This window comes from Triplophysa dalaica, chromosome 1, assembly GCF_015846415.1.
Source record: "Triplophysa dalaica isolate WHDGS20190420 chromosome 1, ASM1584641v1, whole genome shotgun sequence".
Classification (NCBI taxonomy): domain Eukaryota; kingdom Metazoa; phylum Chordata; class Actinopteri; order Cypriniformes; family Nemacheilidae; genus Triplophysa; species Triplophysa dalaica.
In genome coordinates, this window is record NC_079542.1 from 22,642,022 (window position 1) to 22,668,442 (window position 26,421).

The 26,421-nt window shown below is 38.3% G+C and overlaps 1 protein-coding gene across 1 annotated transcript; it reads right to left on the bottom strand.

The window, feature by feature from the left end:
* Nucleotides 1-649: 649 nt before the first annotated feature.
* On the bottom strand, nt 650-26,248 carry ext2 (exostosin glycosyltransferase 2). Its single transcript, XM_056751233.1, has 15 exons — nt 26,097-26,248; nt 24,441-24,781; nt 24,128-24,351; nt 23,907-23,996; nt 21,573-21,689; nt 21,222-21,417; nt 20,516-20,655; nt 20,331-20,424; nt 15,898-16,029; nt 8,648-8,837; nt 5,913-6,079; nt 4,350-4,493; nt 3,975-4,103; nt 2,245-2,327; nt 650-1,485 (listed from the first exon to the last, which is right to left on the bottom strand). The coding sequence occupies exons 2-15, from the start codon at nt 24,753-24,755 to the stop codon at nt 1,347-1,349; spliced, it is 2,160 nt and encodes a 719-aa protein (XP_056607211.1). The 5' UTR covers nt 24,756-24,781; nt 26,097-26,248; the 3' UTR covers nt 650-1,346.
* Between the last annotated feature and the right edge of the window lie 173 nt (nt 26,249-26,421).

The following is a 26,421-nucleotide window of genomic DNA, read 5'->3' on the forward strand; positions in this document are numbered from 1 at the left end:
CCAAAATCTAAACAAGTCAACATAGCATATTAAATTAGGGATGAGTACATGTATCAGAACACTTAGGTACTCAAAGTGTCAATGGTCAGTAATAAAACACTACTGTTTCAAACTGTTTGAGCGTTTAACGCTGATCCAGGAACAACATGCTCATTTTTATTATATTGTGCATTATAGCTATTTATTGTGGGGTTTGTTTAAGGATGGGGGGGCACAACTAGCATCTGTACTTACACAGCGAGTTTCAATCACGGTCAGCAACAGCACACTACACATTATAGAGAAGTTAAAGAGTAAATGAGACAAATTGTTAAAGAGTATAAAAAATGCAGCACTTGTTCAGAAAAAAACTGAGACCTTATTTACTTAACAAAAAAAATTATGTGCTGAATGATATATGCAAGTGTACATAGACTCCCATTTATAGCAGGTAACAATAAATAGTTTAGATGAAACCCACTTCAATACTTAGCCAGCACCTTGTGATATTGCCAAATGATCTGTCCTTTAACCCTTTAAAACAACAATATACACATCCCTATGCTGCATATGTACAGCTTGCCCATCTTTCTATCACATGTAATAAATCTTGTATATAAAAAAGAAATATTAAGAATTTTTCTCTTTTCTTAAAAAGTAAGTATAACCATTTACAGAATACCATTTTAATATGATTGAAGGAGTTGTTTGTTATATTAGTGTATGGTTTTCAGCTGTACATCGTTTGCTATTAATATTTGCATTATTATTAGCAAAACCTTATTAGGAAGAGCTGAACTGAATAGGAAACGTTCGTATAAAATACATTTTTCATCTCCAGAAACATTCAAAAAGTCAGCAAATGACAACAAAATAAAATGTCAAACTGATGTAACTCGAGCTACAGTTTCAAAATCATAAAAATTGTGCAAAAGAAAAAAAACTCATGACTTCATTCGCACATCAAATACGTGGTTCAATGTTTAGTCTAATGCATTTTCTTAAAACAAGTTAATCTATACATCACACGGCTAGATTACCTCTACTTTGTAAAACAGATGTAATCCCCCTCCACGCTGTCACTTTCCTCACACATATACTGTATAATGTCATTCATGAAAACATGTTTTTCATTGTGATCAACAGACAGACCCAAGATCAGATCTATCCTCCCTGTAATCCAATAACTGCCTCACTGCATCCTCCAGTTCTGTCCTCAAAAAGGAAACATAATAAGTTATACAGTGTGTCAAGTCCCATCACACCATCAACCGAGCAGCATTCCTGCAAATAGGGAACCAGAAATGCTGGACAGCCTTCAGTCTGATCTGAAAGACGGAAGTGATGGGAAAAGAGCTGTGGTAGTGTCACAGACTGCCAATGTTGGGGAAACTTTTGAGTTTCTCAGGGAAGTCGTCTTTATAGAGTACGGGGTCAGCACGGTGTTCGACCACCTTCAAGGGCATTGTGCCGAACACGGAGGCGAACTTGTTTATGCACTCAGACCTGGAAAGAAAAAGAAAGAGGTTGAAAGACCTGCTAATGCATAATAAACGTCTCCATGGTTTCAATGCTGGCGCAAAACGTCAAAACTTAAGACTGGGAATAAAACATGAACAGGACAGGAGTGTGTCAAAACCACCATTTTGTATTCAGACTGTCTGACATTTCTAGAACAGTGCAAGAGCCTGCATTTATGACAGGAAATGTATTGAGAAAAACTCTAAACAAATTAAACAGTGTGACCCCCCCTCAAAGGGTTCAAACTAGCCACTTATTGGCTGCTACCCTCCCTATTCACTTCCAAGGTCAAATGCTCTCTTGTAGGCTGGTGTGGAGTAGACCAGACTCCTGCTTTAATTTCCTCAAAACAGCCTGGAAGTATGAAACCAATCATCGAGAGCGATTATGCTTTAGTGGATGAGGAAACGGTTCTGATTTTCAAGGCAACTCAATTCAAGCCTTTCTGATACAAGCTTTGCTTGGTTCATACTTCAATTGAAAGAAAGAATGAATTAATGATTCGTGGTAAACCTCTGACAAAACGAGAGTCGCCGTTTCATCAAGAAGGCACCACTTTTTAAGGTCCACTGAATTGAAATGTTTTGATCTGAGAGCAGAGGACAGTATTTTCAGCACAGAACTACAATAGGCCGATTGTTGCTGAAACCAAAATGCATTTCAGATGCAAGAAAAAGCAATGCCAGGGTCAGAACGCTGCCAGATCCCCTCTACCCTACCATAGGAGTTTAGGTTATACCGTACCTCTCCACCATGTGTGTCTGGTCTAGGGACAAGCCATCAATCGCTGTGCACTCCGGGCACTTGAATTTCTTACGAGGAGTAACCTAAAGAGAGAGAGAGAGAGAGAGAGAGAGAAAGAGAAGTATATTTTTTTATTATTCTTACTCACATTTGTCTTTACCTCCCAGTTCAAATCCGAGAAATCATGACACACTCTGCATATTAAAAACCAACTAAATCTGACACTGCATCGATAAGGTCTTTTAATAATGAGCTGAGCCTGCAATGATGGGCAATAAAGTGTGTTGGGGAACCTGGGTGGGAGCGGACGGCCTGATGACAGGTCATATATGTCAGATGTAACGAGAGAGCCTTCCTGTGCCCACGGCCCAGCTCTGCTGCACTCATTAGAAGAATGATGTACAACCCATCCTTCTTTACACAACACACTTGACTGACACTCTCCACTGTGGGAGTGCACTGCTGGGGCACTAGGAGGTGTCGGTGATGTCCGATGTGGAGGAGAGAGGGGAGAAGGTTCACTGCGTGACTGACTGCAGAATAAAGGTGCCCCAGTGAGCTAAGGAAAATAAGAGCGCACAGGAGAGAGTCAGACAGTGACACTGGGATAACAGAGGTTAAGGCTGGGGCTTTAGAGGCTGAACAGCACCTGGACAGAGTCACTACAGAGACTGTAGAGGCTAGGGGAGAAGGGCGAAAGCTTATCAGACACAGAGCAAGACGACACCCTGCCAGGACAGCCGCATACTTCTGGGAACGGCACATTCCGGAAGTCGTGTTTTTAGTGCCGCTGAACACTTTTTTAAATACGACTGACAACAGGCAAAATGGAAAAGTGGTGTCAAAATGATCAAAGCTGTTATTAAAAATAAATAAGAGACTCTTTCTAGACAAGTAGAGGCAAGAACAACAGAGTTTGGTAGACTTTCACATGTTATGCACTTTCACATGTTATGTTATGCATAAAAAATCCAAAGATTTCAAATATAGTAGTGTCCTTCTTGCAAAGCACATTTAGAACATTTACTAAATTGCAAAGCCAATGCGGCATAGACAAGAACATTTAAAAACGTTTTAACATTAATTAAAGGGAAAAGAACACAAAACAAGACAACACAATATAATTCCACACAATAAATTATACAAAATATCCCTACAATATGATTTAAAAAGACCAATAAGTCTTTGAAAAAACGATTTCAATTGAGGTCTCAAGTGAAGATTCAAGCTTAGTTTAGGGATGAGATTTTGTTTTGAAGGTCACAAAATATAATTATATATTGCACTTTTTTTACTATTTATTTATTGCAAGACAAATATTGTTTTCTTATACGATGTCCCCTTTAACTTTTAATTTTGTATTTCTGACATCCCCTAAAATGTAACCATTCTTTACTTTTACTTTACACGATGAGACACAACATGACAAAAGAACCCATTATAATTGTACATTTTGTCCACACTGGATGCGGCGCTACGTGTCATGACAAACTCTTTAAGAAAAAGGCATTTGTCGTGCTCTGACCCACGTCTGGTGTAGACAGGGTGTAAGTTTGCATAAAGAATCTTAAGTGGTCAAGAGATGGAGCTTTGTGTATCGACATTACAGAAAGTCTACACAGGGCATCACATTATTTTATTTTAAACTGAAAAAAAAAAATCTGTTTCACATTCAAGTCCATACCATACAATACCATATTCAACCATATAGTATTTGGAGGTTAGATTACCTTTATTGGGGCTTTTCCAGTGATGTTGGCCACGAGAAAATTCATGGCGATATCCTCACAGTTCATATGAGCATCCACCCAGTTCTTGATGTCTCCAGGCATCTTATATGTGTAGAGATAGTTGAAGTACTGTAAGAAAAATACATAAAATATAAAAAAACATAACCAGCTATGTTTATGAACAGAATCCCAGTAGAGATAATTAACTCACTTTTTTCTGGAAAACAGGGCTGAACATAAGCAATGGTTTTAAATGACAAGTGACATAACCACTCTTAGACACTGAGGGACAATATGAAAACAGACATGCTTATTTGTCTTGTCTAAGTGTAAGAGAGATGACCAACCATGGGACAGATCTTCAGTATATTGTACCTTATGGTAAAATGCAGCTCCAGTCAACACCATTGACACTTCGTTGGTCCATTCAGACTCATATTTCCACTTGCCCATCTCATGGTCCCACAAGTGGAGCCTCCCTGGATATCCAACCAGCCTGTCTGGGAACTCACGCCATACCTAAAAAAAACACCCAGAACACATCTGAGAAGAGCTCATCACAACCTCCAAGATCATACTGGATCAGTCAAAAACTAATTACAGTTAAAAAAATAGGGTCATTTTAGATAATAATAGCTTCAAAAGAGAATAATCCTGGGGTAGGAGAGGTTAATCAATGAACTTTATGTCCAACGGTTTGTTAATCCCAAAAATGACAGACAGGCCTACAGTCTATGATGTAGCCTGTAGTTGAATGTCATTCCCGAGTGGCTTGAACAGCTAGTATTTTATAGCCTGCCTGCAATTCCAAAAGCTGTCTTCCATTTAATATAATTATCCATAAATTATACTCCATTCTCTCAATAGTGCATAAATGCCTGCATGTGAGTTGAAGGCAAGTCTGTAGCCATGGACAGCACTGCTTGTCCCGTCATCCTTCACATATCAAACACCTAAGAAGAAAAAGCCTTTATTAAAATAGAGACTTCAATGCTAATGCGTTGAGATGGCAGGCATAGATTTAGGCAGGCGAGGATGGCTCAAGAATACTGCCGTACATGTGGACTCAATTCTTAGTGAAATGACCCACAGAGGTAATGAAATCACTGTTTGCTCCACCATTATAACTGTGAGGAAAACAACTCAAGAACAATTACAACATGTACTGTTTTCTTATAAATGCATTTAAATGTCTTTCTTTTACTTTAAATAGGAGGAATAAACTAAAAACCTCAATAGTGTTTTAGTAAAAATGGTTGCTATATTACACCATATTTTTTTTTTCGATTTCTCTAACCCATCTTTGGGTCTAATATGGAAAACCCATTGATCGGGTTAAATTTACTCAGAATTTGGTCATATTTGACCCAACAATGGGTTAAAACAACCCAGAATATTGTTTTGAATCGTTTGTCCATTTATTTAAGTGTACACACTGTAGGGCTGACCATTTCAAATATTAAAGGGATTATTTTAAAGGATAATCTAACATTGCAGTGTTTGTCTTTCTATCTTTTGTCCAGTTTACATAATTGCTGAATTGCTTGCGTAATGGTCACCTAATTCACATTCTAGTTCACGTAAATTGACCTCTAGTGGAGACCGGTCTTGCTGGCAACGTCGCAAGAACCAACTCGGATGGACGTGCTACAATGATTTCTGCGACCTCAAGAGGACATTGGTGGTTGATAATTACATAGCGTGAGAACATGAGGTGATAAGATCGCTGAATAACGCATATTGAGAAACCGCAACAGAATTGTTCCCTGCAGCAGTCATAGCTGTGCTTTATCGTAATTACAACACAGCTATTGACCAATCAGAATCAAGAACTGAAATGAACAGTTTTATAAGTCAGAGCAGCAGTATGTTCTTGGCATACTTATATCAGAACGTGATTGAGGGTTCAGTCTATGAGACACTTCATTCGCATGCTACCTCATATCCAAACTGCAGCTCATCTGAGGTCAACATAATGATGTCATCATCAATGGCCAGCACAGCTTCTGTCTCGATCTCATCAAACGGGAAGAAGCGGTTGCTGAGTTTGTTTTCTTTCGTACGGACCACTTTGAGAGGCACTGCAACTTTGGGCCAGAGCGACTCTGTTAAAAAGCAAAGAAAACAAAGTTAATAATGATAGACAGTCGGTTTTCTTTTAGACAAGCTGAAAAACTATGAAAGATGGCAGCAACAGTGGAAAAGAGAGCGTGGGTGGATAAATCTAAACACATCGCTGAGTAAAAGCACATATGAATCTGACCACACTTACATTCTTCTCAGGGCAGAAGATACAAGGCTCTTTATGTTTTCAGTTGTGTAAGAGCTTGGGAGGAGTTCAGATCACGCAGAAGACAGATGGCACACACGGTGTCACCTAATAAAACTGACGAGAGAGTCTACAAGAACTCAAACACAGAGACCCAAAGAGCGGGGGAGTGCAATTATACCTCAGCGCAAATCCCAGTTTAGAGACCGGGCAAATCTCAAGAGATCTGGAATGAGCTCATTTCCGATTGAGTCTCTGTCGCAACTTACACAACATCACACAACAACTACCAAGAAAAAAGGGAAAAAGCACTTCCTAAATGTTGGTAAGCCTCAGAGGCCCCAGACGAGAGTGGAATAAAAGACCCAGATCTTCTCTTGCAAGGAAACTGACACTGTCGCCACATCCAAGCATGGCACAGAGGGTTCAACAAAACAGAAAAAACACAGAAAAGATGGAGTTGAATTCAACCCAACGCGTAATCCAGAGAGCCGCACAGTATAGAAATTGAGATGTTCACACATCATTAATCGAAGAACCAAGAATCTTCAGCGAGCAACTTTTGCACCACAACAGCGTTTTAATGGCCATAATCACTTCCTTGCACATTTCTAAAAAAAATTTGACTGCCAGAATCAGTCTGGGCTGTACTTCATGTACGATCATTTTAAAAGTGCTTCAGCAAATTATATCCCCTGTGACAAGCGTATAAAAGCTCTCCTCCCCTCCGAGTGTTCTAAACTAATTGACAAACTCCCAAAACACAATCTTACTGTCAGTGTTTTGCAAGCACCTCATTAAAATGACAAACAGTCAAGACTTGGGCAGTTAAAGCGGCTCGAAATAAACAAACATAATCAGCGATGGAAAAGGGTGTGGAGGAAATCCATCCTCATCAAGGCCTGAGCCCCAGGTTGACCCGTGAACAGACCTTATTAATTCTAATGGGTCACAAAGCCTGAGCCAGCCTGAGCCAGCCTTCACCGACGCCTCTAATCAAAGGCAACAGTGAGCCATTAGTCCACTTCAAAGTTTTTCACTTCGTAATGACATTTCTAAAAATCTATGGAGAGGATATATTTAATTCGCCTTTCCACTTTTTTCCATACTCCGAGGCCTTCCTAAACAGACATCGCCGTTTTAAGGGGACCCACAGTAAATAACTACTAAAATCAGCTTACTTTGACACATCTCTAATGGGCCATAAATTCGGCCGCAGCTGTAGGACAGGTGAGACCATTAGAGAAAATATACCCTTGGTTTCATAATAATGTTAACGTTTGGTGGACACAGACCATATATCAAAAATAATTAAAATACATTTTGGCTACTGTGTAGCAATGGGATGTGTAGACATCAAAAGATCATAGGCGGTAGATGGATTATGAGAAAAGCATTAATACATTACTTATATTCCAATTCAAAGTATTCCTAAATCTTCATGAACAATATACCATTCGATGTACCAAACGTTTGATTCTTAGTGCATATTTAAAAAGAAACCAGCCAGATGTGACCCTAGACCAAAGACTGTCATGCTTTAAATTCCACAACTGGCTACTTTTTTTTCAATATTAGGAGTTTTTGAATTTCACACAATACAAATGTCAAACTTTTATTCCTCATAAACCAAATTTGTAAGAACCGTGCTGTTTTGTCACTATCATTTCCCAAAAACATATGTTGCTTTAATCTGGAAGCTGATCCTAAATGTTGAATTGTTAAACCTAATTGTTGCGTGACCCATTTTGTGTGTGAAATACAATGTAAATTATATACTATATACTGTTTTTGATACATTTATCTTCATAAAGTACGGACGTAAGTACGAGCCTTCAATGAAATAACAGGTTCATCCGATGCCCATCCACCTCTTGAAATGCGAGGTATTTGTCATCAGTTCTGTCATCTTTCAAAACAGAAAGTTTTTTGGACAAACACACACAGCGCTTACTAGCACCATAGACAGAACGGTTGATTACAAGCGTTTAACTTAAACCTTAAAAAAAGTTTTGTTAATGTACATCATATTGATAAAAAGCTAACACTTGTGATTAGGGTCCTACTAGCTGCTTATTGGCTGATTAGTATGTATAAAGCACATGGTGATGGCTTTTTTGGCATGGGGTTATTCTACATCCCTTAATCCTTCCAAATATCTAAACATAAAAAATACCTAAGCAGAAATTTGGAGTTTACGGAGACAACAGTCGCAGTTAATAGTGAGAATTGGATAAAGTGTGACTGATAAAAATAGCAAAAATATCATATTTGTTTTAGGTATTTTTTTCATTATTCTACTTCTGTATCTACAATCTATATGCAAGTAAAACGTCTTTTCAACAATGCAAAATTATGAAAAATGCTACAGAAATAAATTGAAACAACTTAAATGAACACTTACCCTCGGGAGGGCTCTTGTTCTGGTTGTTCCACACCACCAGTAGCTTAGCCAAACTTGGCACCTTGGAGATCTCAGTGATGACCCTGAAGAGGCTTTCAATTCGATCGTAGGTCAATACCACAGCCGTGAAGCCAGGCGAGCGTGGTGGTATGAGAGGAAGGAAGAGTGGGCTGTTCACACTCGACCATTTCTGTTGGGAAAACACATAAACAATCAATGGTTTGCTTATCTTTATAACAAATGCAAGCGCTTTTTATGACTTGAACCTTTTTAAATGACGGGATGGTCAGTATGATCATTTGTTTCATTTGTAGCAAAAATGACTATATTTGAAAACATGCATTGCCTATAAAGATCACAGAGAATGCTAATAACTACCAGTGGTGGGCAGGCGATTATAAGTGCTATGGAATGTGGAGCACACAACCACCAAATATTCGAGCACTAAACAAACAGCTGGCACAGGATGCCGTGACCTTTTGGTGTGCCAAAGTGTTTGCCTAAATCCTTCTCTTACTTCGGCAATAAGCAAGTACTATGTCCTATTCAGACCTGCAGAAGCAAAACAATAAAGTAAAAATATCACCAGCTAGAGTTCTCATAAATCATCTCTATCATGACAGTCTTAAAAACTATGAAATTTTAATCCAAATGCTTTGTGAGCATAGGTGTTGAATTCCTTACAGTAGACTAAATATCGGAAAAGAGAACGAATTAAGAGAGAATGTTTTCCTTAGCTGAGCTGAGCGCAATCTGGTGGAGAGCAGAAGACAATGTGAAGAAACCGATATACTATGTGGTCAGATATTAAGAGCCATGTTTGCATTGGCTAAATCAAATACTTCCTTGCTTCAGGCTTTTTGTAATTCCATGGCATCCTTTCATCCTTTTCCTGTTAACTGTTATGTTTCTGAATTTGATTAGAATGTTAAACTTCCTTGTGATCTCCTCGAAATAAAACGCAAACATATGGTATCCACCGTAGCCTGTTCAAAACATCAAGTTCTTTTAAAATGTCTTCGTTTCTTCAAGCTTCTTACGTTAGAAGGATAAACCAGAGCACCTTTTTTTGGTTCTGTTTTATCTCCCAAGCAATTGTTATTAATATTAAAGGTGTCATTGAACAGAAATGTTGAGTGCTGAGACATAAGTCATGCAAAGAGATATTATTTGGAAAGGGAAGCTTAATGCTTTTGATTTAAGACAAAGTCCTTTTGTCCACTTGACGTCCATGTTTGCAAACCCTCGAGCAGCCTTTTAAGTAATAGCAAGACCACATTCCTATCAACTTGAATTGGGGAAAACATAAGTATTTGCCCAGTTCCGGATTTTTCGTTTTTTGTTTATTTTTAATGCTTAAATGATTCAGATGATCAAACAAATTTGTATATTACTCAAAGAAAACCAGAGTAAATACAAAATGCAGTTTTTAGATGATGGTTTTATTTATTAAGGGAAAAAACAATCCAAACATTTCTGACCCTATGTGAAAAGTAATTGCTCCCCTTGGTAAATCATGAATTATCTGTGATGAATTGAATAACTGAGTTAAATTTCACTAGCCACACTCAAGCTTAACTACTGCCAGACCTGTTGAATCAAAAAATCTCTTAAGTAGAACCTGTCTGACAAACTGAAATAGTCTAAAAGATCTCAAACAGCAACACATTGTGCTGCGATGTAAAGAAATTCAAGAACAGATGAGAAACAAAGTAATTGAAGTGTATCAGTCTTGAAAGGGTTACAAGGCCATTTCTAAGGCTTTGGGACTCTAGCGAACCACAGTGAGAGCCATTATCCACAAATGGAGAAAGCATGGAACAGTGGTAAACCATGACAAGAGTGGGCGGCCTACCAAGATTACTGAAAGAGCACAAGGACGACTCGTCCAGGAGGTCATAAAAGATCCCAGAACAACTAAAGAACTGCAGGCCTCACTTGCTTCAGTTAAGGTCAGTGTTCATGATTCTACAATAAGAAAGAGACTGTGCAAAAATGGCATCCATGGGAGAGTTCCAAGGCGAAAACCACTTCTGGCCAAAAAGAACACAAAGGCTCGTGTCACATTTGCAAAAAAAACATCTTGATGATCAACAAAACTTTTGGGCAAATATTCTGTGGACTGATGAGATAAAGGTTGACCATATTTGAAGGTGTGCATCCTGTTACATCTGGTGTAAAACTAACACATTATTCATAAAAAGAACATGACAACAGTCAAACATGGTGGAGGTAGTGTGATGGTCTGTGGCTATTTTTGCTTCAGGACCTGGACGACTGGCCATAATTGCTGGAAACGTGAATTCTGCACTCTACCAGACAATTCTAGAAGATAATTTCTGGTCATCGGTTTGTGACCTCAAGCTTAAACTCACTTGGGTTATACAGCAGGTGTTGATCCAAAACACACCATTAATTCCACCACTGAATGGCAAAAAAATAAAATAAAGATTTAACCGATTTAATCGAAGCCGAATTAAAACGGTTCTGCAAAGATGCAAAAATGCCTCCACAGCGATGTGAAAGACTCATTGCGAACTTTTGCAAACGCTTGATTGCAGTTGTTGCCACCAAGGGTGGCACAACTAGTTATTAGGTTTAGGGGGCAATTACTTTTTCACATAGGGTCAGAAATGTTTGGATTGTATTTCCCTTAATAAATAAAACCATCTTTTAAAAATTGCATTTTGTATTTACTCTGGTTTTCTTTGTGTAATATTGTTTGATGATCTGGATCATATAAGCATGACAAATATGAAAAAAAACAAAAAATCAGGAAGGGGCAAATACTTTTTCACACCCCTGTATATTTCCGACCAACAATTCTGACCAACTTCTTGGGCGTTCCAAGAAGTGTCCCTGAAATGATCTCCTCCCAAGGAACCCAAATTGTATGTGTTGAGAGTTATTAATATCTGGGCATTCTATTTGATAGTAAATTTAATTTTAAGTTACATATTGATAAATTACTTTGAAACTTAGGCCTAGACTTGGATTTTATTATAGTAATAGGTCTTTATTTTTTAAAACTGCAAGGAACTATTTGGTATCCGCAAATTTTTATCACTGCTGGATTATGGAGATTTGCTATACATGAATGCCCCTGCTCATTACCTTAAAAAACTTGATACTGTATTTCACAGTGCTTTACGTTTTATTACTGGTTGTAGTAAAGCACGGATTTTAAAATTAGACTTAAAATTTTGATGTCAATTATACCATTGCACACGCATATTTAACAAAGTATTTAGTTTAATAACATCAAAAGTAGACCTAACTGTAATTAAATTACAGATAAAATAAGAGTAATCCCTTACTTTACTTTTTCAAGGGAAAAGTAATTAAATTACAGTAACTAATTACTTGGTATCTATTTACATCCAACACTGGACGAGAAGTATTTTCCATGCTAAATAGTGTTTTTGTCTACATCAGGCACGACGCGATATCAAATGCTACAACTGATTCTATATAAATGATGTTTTTAAACATTTTGCATTATATCTAGTATTGACACGGTCACATGTTACTGTCATGTTGATGTACAGATGTGCTCTGATGCGGTGTGAGCAGTCATTTATTTAGCACAGAGCTCGGATTCATCCGTGTAGAGCAGCAGTGTCAAAGCACAACCAACGTAAAGAAAATAACTCTGTTGCCATCTCAGTTTGAAACGTAAAATGTCAAAGAGGTCAAAATTAAGGACTGCAGCTTTAAAACATGCCAAAATATGTCTTTTCCGATGTATGTATGCATAACAGTATATCAAATCCTACTTTAGTCTGTATGTTCATTGTCTACAATCTTTATGAATATCTATAAAATGAGTTTACAGTTGCTTTATCTTAATCCACCAGACCACCAACAAAGGCGTTTTAAAACAAAGTTTTAATGTAAAGTGAAGCCTATTAATGAGGATGATCCCAAATGTAATTATTCTTAATATGTCTGATGTTACTTTATATCCAGAGCTGCTGTGTTTGTTGCGAGTGAAATCTTATGCATGCACTCCAGTGAACTCTGGTGCAGCAGGGGTGCAGATGAGCCCATGCAAGACTGGGGTGAAGTAGGGGTGCTGGGACGCTATCGGCGTCAGTGGCTGTCTCCTGCCAGTGTGGGGCTTGGCTCATCTTCCTGGCTTGCTTTAAAACAGCCTGTAAACTCGCAAAGATGCACGAACTGGGGCCTAGATCAAGTGACGCCGTTAAAGTAAATATTGCGAGCACTTAAAGGGCCTCTGATGCGGTCATGAAGACTGCTGTTTATTGGCCTGTAGGATAAGGACTGAACGCGGGCTGAGTAAACAGACTTCCTCTGCCATTTCATGGTCCTTTCCACCTCACCAGTGGGGAAAAAACATAAAAAATGAAGCAAAAAATAATAAACAGCTTGATGGAACCCCAGAGGAAATGGAGTACTAGTTTTTTTTATACTATCCTACTTTATTAACAAAAGAATGTGAAGATTTTAAATGTAAGTTCTAAATTTCCACTCCAGAGAAGTATTGTTCCCAAGGTGTCTGTGTGAAGGTTTTGTGTGAGGTATTTTATTCAATTTGCCTTACATTTCATAAAAGCACTTTGTAAGTATTTGTACTGTTGAATCAGAAACTTGTCATAAGGTACATTTTTCTGAAAGATGGCATATAATAAGCATTCAATTCGAGTGAAATGTTTTGACGCAAAAACTGTGAATTGTTTGTGTTGCATCTGACCTTGTACAAATAGGCCTTAAACTTTGTACCCATAGAGATTTATAAGGAACAAAATTAACAAATTAACTAACAAAGAAACCCAATTATATAAAATATAAAACGATATATTAATGTGAAATAATAAATTGATTGGAAAGTTTAGATTCCTCTTGAAGTTGCCCATGTGAAGTTCTCCATGTTGTGGGGTCTTCATTTAAAATTGCCTCATAACAGTAGTAATGACACTTCCAACATTTTAAAGAGATTGCCGTTAGATTAAAAAACTCTAAAGGCCCCACAAAACCAGCCGTAAGGAAGAACGCTATGACCGTGATAGCCTACAAGACTACTGTGAGCTCACTACAACCTCATATACGGCAGTTCCAGGTGCCCTGAAGCAAAGATTGGTGGTTAACCAACTCCAGCAGCGTTTGCCACTGTCTGTCACCATGGACACAGCCGTCCTTCACACAACATCAGTCAAGCATCCCGCTAATAAAAAAACTAGCTTTATACGCCAATGGAAAGTTCTTTGAGGTGCCTGACGCGGACGCTAAAGCAGAAGGGGAAATAATTAAAGTACCACTGTGACATATAAGTGGTCAAATGAATAAAGAAGACCAAAGGGGTGTGGTGTGCCCAAGCTCGTTCTGGGACGCTCTGATCTAATTGGGCCGTCTCCAGTTGCGGTTTAGCTTACAAGATTTTTTGTGATTTGTTAAAGTAAACAAGCAGGAAAACAAAACATTTTTCATTCCAACAATCAATGCCAGAATATTTGCTAGTGGTTGGAATTCACCTGCTGTTTGGAACAAGCGACAAATGGCCGGGGATTTGACTTTCAGCTTGTTTCGGCAAACGTATGCTAAACCAATCAGTCTAAAATGCTTTGATTTGAATATCAAAATCTCAAACAAGGAATTCTAACAACAAGACAGTAATTATCATCTCAAATATGAAAGTCTGGGGGTTACATATAATAGCCGCGAAGAGCTTGTTACTAGGTACCAGTGTTCTTTTGTCAAACGTGAACAGAGGAGGAACAGGCGGCTCGAGTGACGGTGAGGGATTGCAGGCCGTTTCATGTGGGCCGAGGGGGCTTGGCGAGTCTTGCAGCTGGGATCATACTAGTACAGCTTTGGGATTAGTGGAAAATGGAACCCAGATGAAAGCATGGAAGCCTGTTCAATTGCAAAGGCTCAACGCACAGAACATTTACCTCCAGATTCTCATTGAAGCTGATGGGCAGCGATTGCTGAGACCGGGCTAAAACAAGAGCTGAATTCTAAGTGGCAGTAGAGACAGTGGCTTCCTGCATATTTGGGCTGTTGGGAAAAGGCAGTGGTCATGTTGCCTTACCTTCGTCCATACAGCCTGCCTTTCTTTCAAGGCAAGAAGACCCATTTAAGATGAGGAACATATCCACGAGACAGAGGATGAGGTGCACAAGCATTTACAATCTCGGGGTTAAAGACACACCTTAAGCTAGCAAATTTTCTACAGCTGAAACAAGACAGTAGCCTCTATTAACCTTTCCTGTTATTCCAGCACTTAAAAGGCTGACATGGCACCCCGATAGCAAGTGATGTTAGGATTTTTTCTCAGATAATAAATGTATGATGATATGTGTAGCATTCATTTGGTTGGCAGAGGTTGAATTTGAGTTCCCTCAGAACTCCAGCACAAAAAGCCGCCTGTTCTGACAACGTCTCCTAAGGCAGAGCAGGAGAAATGTGCTTTCAATTATGTCCCGATGGATATAGGAAAGCAGAACAAGAAATGCACTCGATTTATGTACTGCTCCAATTCGGCTCAGTGCCTTTTTACAGAATGTTGATAGAGTACTTTATTTACTCGTGGTTCTGGTTTCAGCTTGGACTGTGTAAAATCAAAGTGATTTGATAAAGAAAAAGTTAAAAAAGGAAAGGTTAAGATCTGTTCCTCTGAGCTTTATGACTCATTGACTGCCATAGTAGAAAAAAATGCAGTATAAATTTCATGTGGGAAAGCAAATTTTGTGATTTGTTTCTACTATGGTAGTCAATGGGGTCCAAGAATTGTTTGGATACAAGCATTCATCTTTGTCTCTGTTCATCAGAACAAAGAACCACAGGGATGGTTAATAAAGAGTGGTTAAAGAATGTCTAAACGCTTAGGACAGCAGACACCGATTACAGGGTAAATCCATATCTGGCACTTTTGTTTTTTTAAACAGAAGCCCATTTCCAACCAAATATTAGTATAATATTAGTATTATAATAACTAGTAACACATGTTTAATAAAACATTTTAAAGGACTTGTCCCGGTGAACTTCTTTCGACTTAAGAACATTTTTTATTGTTTGCAAGCAAACACTTAATTACAAACATTCTATATGTGACTTAAGTTATGGTGTTATTTAAAACCTTTTACCCACCTCAAAATCAAAAATCACTCTGAACAACAGTGTGAAAACCACTTGGGCAGTCAGCTCATTACAGAAATGGGAACCAATATGAAGTAAGGAAATAAGTGAGTGTGCAATCCATTGTAAAATGACCAAAATAGGTTACTCACAACAATAGGAGGATTGTTCCACTCTTCATAGGTGCGAGCTGCGTACGGGTAGATACGATCATTAATAATCTGGAGAGTTGTCATGCCAATAGCCTTCATGGAGCTGAAATAGGCTTCCCAGAACCAGCGGGCCTAGGGAACAATAAATGACACAGAATTCCAAAATTTGTAGGTAGAACAGCAAAGCACGTCAAACTGATCAACAGAAATGCATATAAATACACACAAAACCATGTGCAAGATGAAAACCAAAGATAAGGCATTTCACATCCCTTCACTCCCACCATCCTGCTTGTGCCATTATGACCCCTACACACTTTCAAAGGCCAAACAGCCCATTAAAGTCCAGTGACATGACTGCAGGGACCATTCCAGACCGTTATGGCCCCTTTAGACTATCAGTCTTTCAACTTTTCCACTCAAGGTGGCACTGAGACTGCAGATAAAGTTTAAGGGCAAATATCAGGTTCATTGTAGTCCGTATCAGCACAGAGCCACACGGATGTAAATGCCAATTTTGCTGTCATAATGCTGATATGATCGAGATAAAAGGAATCACTGCCGAGACACTGGAACTGAGAAATCTCCTTTAGAGAGTAAATAGCTTATAACATTACCATCCATTCTTTATACAGCACATCATATGAAGGTCATTGACTGGTCTTGATTCTCATAGTCAATTGAGAATATTGCAAAATCTGAAATATATATGTAAGGTCCAATGCATGAAAGTTGGCGATATCTAGTGGTGAATTTGCAAATTGCAACCAGTACGGAGGCTGAGAGAGAATTAAGATACTGTCAAGCTTTTTTGCCGAAGGATATAACATGTTTACGAAAAAAAAAACCTGTAGAGCAGTTTGATTGTTAAGGGCTACAGTAGAAACAACATGAAGAATTTCATGTAACTAGGTGTATATAGACAGAAATAGCTCATTCTAAGGTAAAAAAAAACATAATGCTTCTTTAAGTAAGGTCTTTATACACCTCTGAAGATATAGATATGTATATACTATTGCATTTCTGTCAACAGATCCTCCAAAAAATAACACACAGACCTTTCATACATGTATAATTGGTAACTACAGGAACACACAGTGTTTGCCCTCCTCTGCTGATATATTAACCAACCCGACGCTCCAGCAGAGAGGAGTGAGTAGCACATAATAGTTAATTACCCATAAAACAGTGCTATCTCCTGCTAGGAGGCGCCATGCCGCAGTAACCCAGCTCCACCTCTGCTGGTCCTGTGTGACCCTGCTCCCCTTAACAGGGCCAACCAAGTGCATGCTGGGGGCAGCCTCATTACCTGGTCCGACCGCAAACAGCGTCAGATCAGTCCGGACTACAAAGAGTCAAATGAGACCGGGCCACTTTTCCGGGCCAATTACCTAACAACAGCACAAACCCTTAATGATGTTTCTTTTAACGCATGTCAATAAAAACCTGATTTAATACGTAATCTAATGACATACATAAGTTTGCGAATGTGACTATTCCAGTCACTCTCTTTTGAAATAAACTCACTCCATCAATGGTACAACCGGTGCGTTTGTTGTCATACGTCCAGCACAGATTTCAGCGCATTAGACAAGCTCTGTCACTCCCCACGGCCAGGCCCTCATGGGTCTGGCTCTAGAACACTGAAGACTACACCAAAACAGCTTTTCTTTTTATGGAGAAGAGAAGAGGATTCAAAAAGACTTTCTGATCCCAGGGGGAGCGCAGCCGGCCATAAATCAGCTCGTGATGAAAGTTTTCTTTCCGACCGGGAGGAGACTACGAGAAAACCGCACCCACTAAGCACTGAACCCGCCTCGCTCGGACGCCTGCAAGAATTTTTATGAGGAGAGAAGAGATGGAGTTTTGTGAGAAGAAAAAGCATTGAGTCTCTGACATAGTTATTTATACCTACTCTCAATCTTACCCAGAATTTCTTTCTCTATGGACACTGTTATGTATAAAATTTGGTCAATACTGCTATACTGACAATAAAACAAATATTATACAACAGTCAGTTCCGCTTCTTCAATCTGATGGACGAGAGGCATTGCAGAAGTGATGATGTAGTAGCAGTAATGTTTTTGTATCACTCAGTGACAGTAAATGCTGAAACTTTCTCAGCGGACATTAAAAACAGCAGCAGAGGCAGTGGTGACACATTCAGTCGCTTACACACATTCAGTCACTATGCTACTTTTCAACCCGAACCGCTGCTGCTAACATACTTTCTAATAAGTAATGGAGGCTAGTACTCATTTGTTAAATTACAATCCAAAAATGGTGACTTAATAAAAAAGTTTTGGTGAACTTCTTTGTTTTTCCTAAGTTACAGTATTTAAAATGTTTTCTCTTTTCTGTTGAACTGTCATAAAAATGCAATATCTATGGCACTCCTTACTGGTATACGTGTACTCTTGATCGTTGCTTTAATAACATCCTTATGCACTTTGCAAATTCTACATGGCAACTCAGCAGAAGTAAAGAGTGATGTCATATATAAAGCATGTGCATTAACTCATTCAACACATAAGTTCAGAGAGGATTACAGCAGCAGTATGATGCCACTGCACTAGCCCTTTAACTCCATTAATGAAGCACGTATGAGAGCTATTTTGGAAGGCTGACCAAAACAATTATTTAGAAAGTTCTCTTCAGCAAAAGATGTAGGGCATATGTAATGTCAAAAGTTGAACCATTTCTTAAGAGATTGAACATTTGTCATTTACTCTACTACATAGTACTGAATAGGCACTGGGGCTGTCAGTCACTAACATTACACCTAACAACTCCATTTGTGTTCCATGAAAAAATTATGTTTAATGTCATGTAGGATCACGAAAATGTTTTAATCTTGGATATTATGTTTTGTTTTGTAATCTTCTCTGTATTTTTAACAATTTTCCACTTTTCAGTAATTTTCATCCAATTTGAAACAAATTACTAAGTAAATGAACTAGAATTGAAAACTTAACAATGACCAATCAGAGAGTAAACAATGACAGAATTGACCGCAGCAGATTTCCTAATGAACCAATTCTTTAACACTTTTTTAGCTTTTAGGTCTAAACTTTTTTTAAAACTGTGTTTTTTTCTGGATTTTCCTCACAGATCCTTACAGGTACCTATCAAACAAAGTGGGTGAATACTAGCATGACAAGAAATAGCATTCAACAAAAGGAGATCAAACTCCAAAGAGTGATGACTTGAGAGATGAAATACCACCTCAGAACCAGCTGCTGTTTCAGACTGAAAGTTAACAGTAATGAAGTTGTTGGCTGCTCCCTCTGTTGGTCGAAACACAAATATTTTCCACTACACCAACTGTATTCCTCACATATTCTTTACTGTATGGAATACTCCTGCTTCAGTTTTTATTAGTTACATCTGCACTTTTCAATGCTACACCGGACGTTCGTGTTTCTAAAAACATCAAGAATAAAGTTGTTTTGAAAAATCATTTTTTTATCAAAAAAATTTTTTGGTACTATAGCCATTCCTTGGAATAAGCTAACAAGGAAGGAGTGGATCAAGATGTGTTCAAGTGTGGATTAATATCTTACTGACTTCATGACATGTCAATATCCTAACACCAACCCAAAAGTCATAAATATGCGACATTATTACAAAATTAAAATATCCAGATTGCAGAACTTTTAAGAAACTGAAGCTAATTGTATTGGTTCTCAATTGGTATAAATTATAATGAACGATAAGTACTTTACACAACCAAACAACTACAACTATTAAGGAGTGGAATCAAAGTATATCCAGACATATGTAAAGCGGTTTAGCCCTTTTAACATAAGTATAGAGCAGTTAAATCTGAAGTAAAAAAAAAGGAAAAGTGTGTGGTTAACAATTTGTTTGGATAGAAAAATCACTAATACTTAAAATTAGCTTTCATCAAGATTTAGTATGGCAGGTGAAATTTCATCTTGGGAGAATCAAAAGCACACACTTGTAGGAATATTATTTTTGGCATGGCCTGCCGGTTATTTTCATACTCAAGCTAGCACTCCATTGAAAGGACGGAAGAATGTTAGAGAGTAGAAGAAAGGTTGAGACTCGTGTAACCTCAACTTCACCCAGTATTAAACCTGAGAGGGTTGCTTGCGTTATGTCTAAGAAAGGCTAATCTGCTGTTGAACTCATTGCTATTGAAACCATCAGTTTTGACAGCATTTGGTTCTGTTGACACTGGGCTGAGAGTTGTTGGAATGATTCTTATAAATAGCTTAGAGTGTTTTAGTGATTCCGCTCAACCTTCACAGAAAAAGATGGACTAAATTTACAGAAAGTGTCTTCACTTTAATTCGCAGCCCTTGAGCTGGATCCTGGGTGATCCAATGACCCGTCAACCACTGTGATGGCCAGATGCTGCTTACAGGCAAATTCTCTCTCAGATTTCAATGACGTGGTCACATTCTTACCTGTCTCTGCATCTCCTCGACCTGTCTGTGAGGGATGCTCTTCAAAATTGTGTACATCTCTGGCAACTTCTCCTCTGGAATGACAACCGATGCCCTGCAGTCACAAAGGTATAAAACAATGCTGCATTACAGTATGCAACTTCCAAACCATCGCCAGATTTCCTGTTTTTGACATCCATGTTTACCTTTTCCAGTCCAGCACTTCAGAGAAAGGCAGAATGTAAGAATCAGCCATGATAACAGGGACGCATCCAGCCTGCAGCACATCACTCAAAGTGGCCTGGCCGAGCCTGGCCCCGCGCAGAACCACACAGAACGATGACTCCTGAAGTTAGAAACGACAGGGGATGCATTTGTTATCATTAATAATGAGACAGAAAGACAAAAGTGTGATATATGCATGTGGTGTGCATGAGGTGTTTGTAATGAAAGGTGCAAGGATCAGAGACTGGAAGGGCTTTGTGTGGGAGGGGGGGGGGGGCTCTTCCAAGGATCTGGCCACTGCTCCTCCCCAATGTGGAACGTCTCCCAGATGTGCTCCACACCTAGCCCAGCTGATAAGCGTACTTCCTGTCTAGACAGGACTGGATGGGAGATGAGCGTGGTCGATGGTGTTTGTTTCTATTGTTTTCGACAATGGAGAAATGTGGTGGCAAAGATCGCTTCTGGGCAGGATGAGCTTTATTTACACATTTATTATGTATCAGTTATGACAGCTCATGTGTATAGACTACAGAGCGGAAAATCACCAAGAAGACAACAATTGTTTTATTTATAAACAAATTTGGTCGGGTAGGGAAAAATTATAATTTCAGTCATTTTAAATAAGCTCATTTTGCTGAAATGTAATGCGAATTGACATCATTCGACACCCACAGATGTAGCACCAACCTGTAAGATTTGTGGGTAGTCATAGACCTGGCCCTTATAGCAGCGCTTTCTAATCGAAGCCAACCCCTGAGAAAGATTAGTGCATTTGTCCAGGAGGAGCACGGCCTCCCCATTCTCCTCCTTCAGCCTCTCCAGTTCCACACGGTACTCCCGATGGATGGCCGTCTGGGATGACAGAATGAAATAGCGCCTGGGCCTGGAGTAAATGCACATTACAATAAATTTCTTCATAACATCCAAATTTCTTGTATCATTATTAAAGTGACAGTTCACCCAAACATGAACATTCTGTCAGTAAATAATGACTATGAACCCCTTTAAACTAAATAGGTAAGTTAAGCAGGATCTCACCCGGGTTGTCTCTCAGGAAGGTCCACTTCAGCAGACAGGGGACTGTAGACAGGGATGCTGACATCATAACCCTGCCTGTACGTCCACGTGGAGAAGCCTCCCCCAGCCAGCAGAGCTCTGTGAGACAAAGGCAACAACGTAAACCATGTCGCAGAGACACTCTGCAACGGTTTATGCAACACACGTCCCTAAACTGGTTTACATGACAAATGTGCGAACACACCACTCCGAAGTATTTAACACACGTCCTCGTTCTACGGCGAGTCAATAAAACATCAAACGGCGCCTGGTTTGAGAAAAGACTCAATTTACATGAGGAATGAAGTGAGAATAGGGAGACTTGCAAATACAGCGATGCAACATACACTGTCTTTTTATCTCACCCCACACTTATGTGCACATGGGCAGCTGGTTCTGATGAGGCTGCAAGCCAAATGGAGCGCAGCTGGATGAGCCCAGGAAATTCCCTACAGCTCCAGATAAGTGTTCATCATTTCTGGGCTTTCTAGTACATAAAACTCACCTTTTCCACCCAAAGCAATAGAGTGGACAAGTTATAGGCTAGGAAACATGGTCTACACTGCAGTAAATACCAAGAGATTACGTTTGTCTTCCTACTCAAGGCGGCTTGCCTTTCTTCTCTTTCATGACTGCTCTCGTCTGAATCTTTGATCTTTGGGCCTGATGAACACATTAGACTGTTGATATATCAAATACACTTAAAAAATGTACTAATCAATAGAAAACTATTTTGAATACATATGCTAAAAGAACATCTTGGTGAATAATAAGCCGTTGATCTGTGTGATTGGACACTGATGGGACTAAATCAGTGTCTGTTAGAATTACGTGACAGATTTACGTTTTCCAAATGAAATTTGCAAGCATTGCATTATTTCTCAATTACAGAATATTTAAAAGACAAAACATATGTTATTATATGTTATTATATTATGATGTATTATAACATGTTGTGACTGTCAATTCACTTCTTCTGATGTAGAGAGGTAAAACATGTTTAAATATTAATTTTAAAAATAAATATTATTAAACTCAAAGATCTACAAATTATTATGGGTCCAATCTGAGGTAAAGAGTATCGCTGCCCTCTACTGGCACCAAAAAAATATGAAAGTTGACTTATGGGGTTTAAGATCACAGTTTCTGTTTCACTAACCTGTTTCTAAAATATCTGTTTCAGGAATAGGGTGGCATGGGTATGCAGTGGCTACATTTTCTTCGTAGTTACTTGACCTACAAAGTTATCCGAAGTTTATTAATAATTTGGTAAATAAGCAATTTTACAAAAAAAGACTAGATATTTAAGTAATTAAGAAGTATCATAAAAAAAGGGTTTAAATAAGGGAATAGCTGAAACAATACAACACCATCAGGTTTAAACTTGGGGCAGTGTTAATAAAAAATAAATGCTAACCGCTACAATCTTAAACAATATGCTTCACGGCAAAGGTTAAGAAAGTGATTTATTTAATTGAAACTCAGAATTGTTTTGCTTAATAGGCTGGAAAACATTACAACTTTAGTAAAACTTTGTTTGCCTTTTGCAAACCTCCCTGTTGGGTGAACACAATTGCTGCTCTTACTAGATGTGGTTACTCCACAAAAAACACTTCATTAGCAACGCATTCAATCATCCCTAAGGCCAAAACAACTTGAAGTTAATGGAAGACAATCTGAAAGCATTTTATACTTTAGTTATCGTCAGTGGCATTTCTAAATTCCCACATTGTACTCATTCGGCAGTGGTTTGGAGCTACTTTGCAGACTTTACAATAACAGTATAAACAAAGAGCATAAAAACATTTTTGACAGTAAAAATGAACTGGAGAATTGAAAAAAGAAAATGTTAAGGTATATGAACTGCAATTTAATCAAATTTTACAATAAACCCAAGGTCTTAATATTGTTACTAGAGCCAAATGTGAAAGATCTCATGAAATGTGCTTTTAGTATGAATATGTTAGCTTTAAGGATACCTACAAACTAGAGTGCTCCAAAAACACAGACACAATTCACATTTAGAAGACATAAGCATGCCAAATATACAATCTCACTTCTGCCAATACCGATCAATGATTTTATTAAATAATAACTCCCTATTTCAGTGAAAACTGTGTCAACCCATCAAAAAACATGCACATTTCACGGCACCATCAACATTGGGTAAGTTTGAAACAGGTCAAAAGCTAAGTAAATGAATATAACTTTAGAAAAAGGGCTAAAACAAAAAATCCAGATGTAGACCTAAAAATGTATTAGCTCTCACTATCTCGTTTTATTTACTGCAGATTACAGTAAAAGTCTAGATCTCACCTGTCTCTGGGTACATCCAGAGCTGTGTTGTAGTCAGGTGGTCCTCCAGGTAGCATGTTAAAGAGCAGGTGGTTCATACCTTTGTCCCATCTTAAAATGTAACAATAACCATGATGACCATATTTTTTATAACAGATATTTAAGACTTTGTAATGCAGATGATGTTTAAGTAACTTGCTTAAAAATAGTGGAACCAAAAGGAGAAAAGAATAAATATCTACCTCGGCAGCATAGCCAGAGCCTGAGCCGTCTCACGAATCCGCAGAGAGTTCTGATTCAGCACATCAATAGATGGTATGAAGAGACAGGCTCTGGACACATCATCAGTGTAGAAGTCACTGTCTGAGATGGCGCTCAGCAAGTCATTGTATTCTCGAGACAGCCCGGTGCTGCTGATGGGGACTCCAACATCATCCACAAATCTCTGAAGAGGATAGATGTAAACCTGCAAACACAAACACTATTAATGCACAAGCACTGCAGTGACAACAACAATAATACACAGAAATCACAGGTCTATCTCCGCTGCATTACCTTGATTTTGTTCTTAGGATTATATCCACAGCGATACACATCGAAGCAAGTGTGCATTCGGCAGCTCAGGTCACCCCTCTCAGGAATTGGGCTTATCGCGGGTATCCTGACCAAGGGAGCATCATGCACACTGCGACGGTCTAGACTCCATTCTGCTGAGGACTCAATGGAGTGAGGCCAAAACTGGAACATTCCAGTTGCGATCAACCCCAGTAAGACCACAGAGAAGAGGGTGATGTAATAGATCCGGTGCTTGGTCTTCATTCGAGGTATGAGTGCAGGGCCCCTGGAGCTATACTTTCCTGATGAACACATGATGAGCCCGTCCAGAGCCAAAACCACTGCAAAAACAAACAACACACTAATATGTTAAGGATCACTTTCATTATTTATATTTCATTTTCACATTTTAGATTCATAGGAAACTCGACAAAACTATGAGATAACACATTTCTAATTGTATGAATTGATTCATTGAATTAAGTTTCCAAAGAATTCTTATTACATTTTAGTATATTCAAAGTAGCTCCTCCTGCAGCCGGCATTTATCAACATCTTCTATTGAAAGAAATACAATAATGACATTATAGGGCTGTCACAATTATTATATAATAGTCTCATCATAAATATTTGACATAATTGGAATTACTGTAAATCCTTGTAAAGAAGGGTGATCTGCAGTATCTGGAGCATTCTACATCCACCATCCTTCACTGGTACACACAATTTATTATTATCATTTGAGCTGTGTCAGCTTTTTATTTTTCTGTCAATCATATTTAATAATGTGATTTCAGACTTACTGCTTCAAGACAGCAAGATAACATCATCATCATCATATCTTTTCGTTTGAGTGCTCAAGACAGTCTTTTCTGTTATGGTCATTCAATATTTTATGTTATTAGTTTTTTAACAGAATTTTCACATTTCCTAAAGATATATTTTCTTTAATTGCAATAAATCCTTATAATTGTCAAAACTTTAAAACATTTAATTTATAATTGCAATTACTTAATAGACAGCTAGACTGACAAAATGAGTGGTAACTTACTAGAGCGGTAACGTTAGTCCATTTCAACACAGTGAAGGTCATGGCATAAATGTTTTCCAGAAAATATATTACAATTGTCACACCTGTTTATTAATTTATCATTTTTATGACTGATGACTTTCATTTAAGCAATTTTCACAGTTGAAAGTTTTGGTGCAGATACATTTTACAGATACATTGCATGGTGTTCCCTAAGCTTATTAAAACAAATTATGAACAAAATTTCTGTTTGATACTCTGATTTGTGTCCACACTGTAGCAGTCACTCATGCCAATTGTCTTTAATTCAGTTGTATTTAATCTTTACTCGTAAACATATTGAATAACGTTTGTGAAAGAGTGTGCCTGTGTCGTAATATTTGTTGTAGTATATTTTGTGAGAGAAACTGTAAAATGATCTAAGATTCGATTAATATATTATACAACATTACGAATAATAACTGACTTTTTGTATAAAGAAATGTTGTCTCTGGGATACTAAACATAAGGACAATGAAGTCAACTTCAACCGAAGAAAACACTTCCAAAACACATTCAATGCTTAAAAAATAAAACACTAGCTAACGTTGGTAGGTTCTCTGGCCACTATAAAACCATTCACTAACCTTCAGTCTCCCGGTGTCACCACGCCTAATTCATAATCTCATTAGTTGAATCAATGTGTTTAAAATACTAAACGTGAATAATATAAATTGTGTTTATTTTCCCATAACACATTCCCTGTGCTAGGAGGGAAAGAACAGCTGACAGGAAAGAAGCGGACGTATTCTTCTCGGGAGGTGCTGTAATATCTACAGTCAGTATTAGCGTGTAGCGCCCTCTGCTGTTTAGGAAGAATGAATGTAAGTCATAGGTTGCGTCTCGAAACGAAGTGAGCTGTCTACCTAGATAGCATTTCTGGGCATCATAGGCGCGTTCCGTTCGTGCCTA

What these genes read in the sequence shown, in the direction of transcription:
- ext2 (XM_056751233.1), bottom strand. Translation starts at nt 24,755, where the DNA reads ATGTGTTCATCAGGAAAGTATAGCTCCAGGGGCCCTGCACTCATACCT. An exon ending in CTTCCTGAGAGACAACCCGG is followed by an intron (nt 21,418 to 21,572) that starts GTGAGATCCTGC and finishes CATTTACTCCAG; the next exon opens with GCCCAGGCGCTATTTCATTC. An exon ending in GAGCTGCATTTTACCATAAG is followed by an intron (nt 4,104 to 4,349) that starts GTACAATATACT and finishes TTTTTCTTACAG; the next exon opens with TACTTCAACTATCTCTACAC.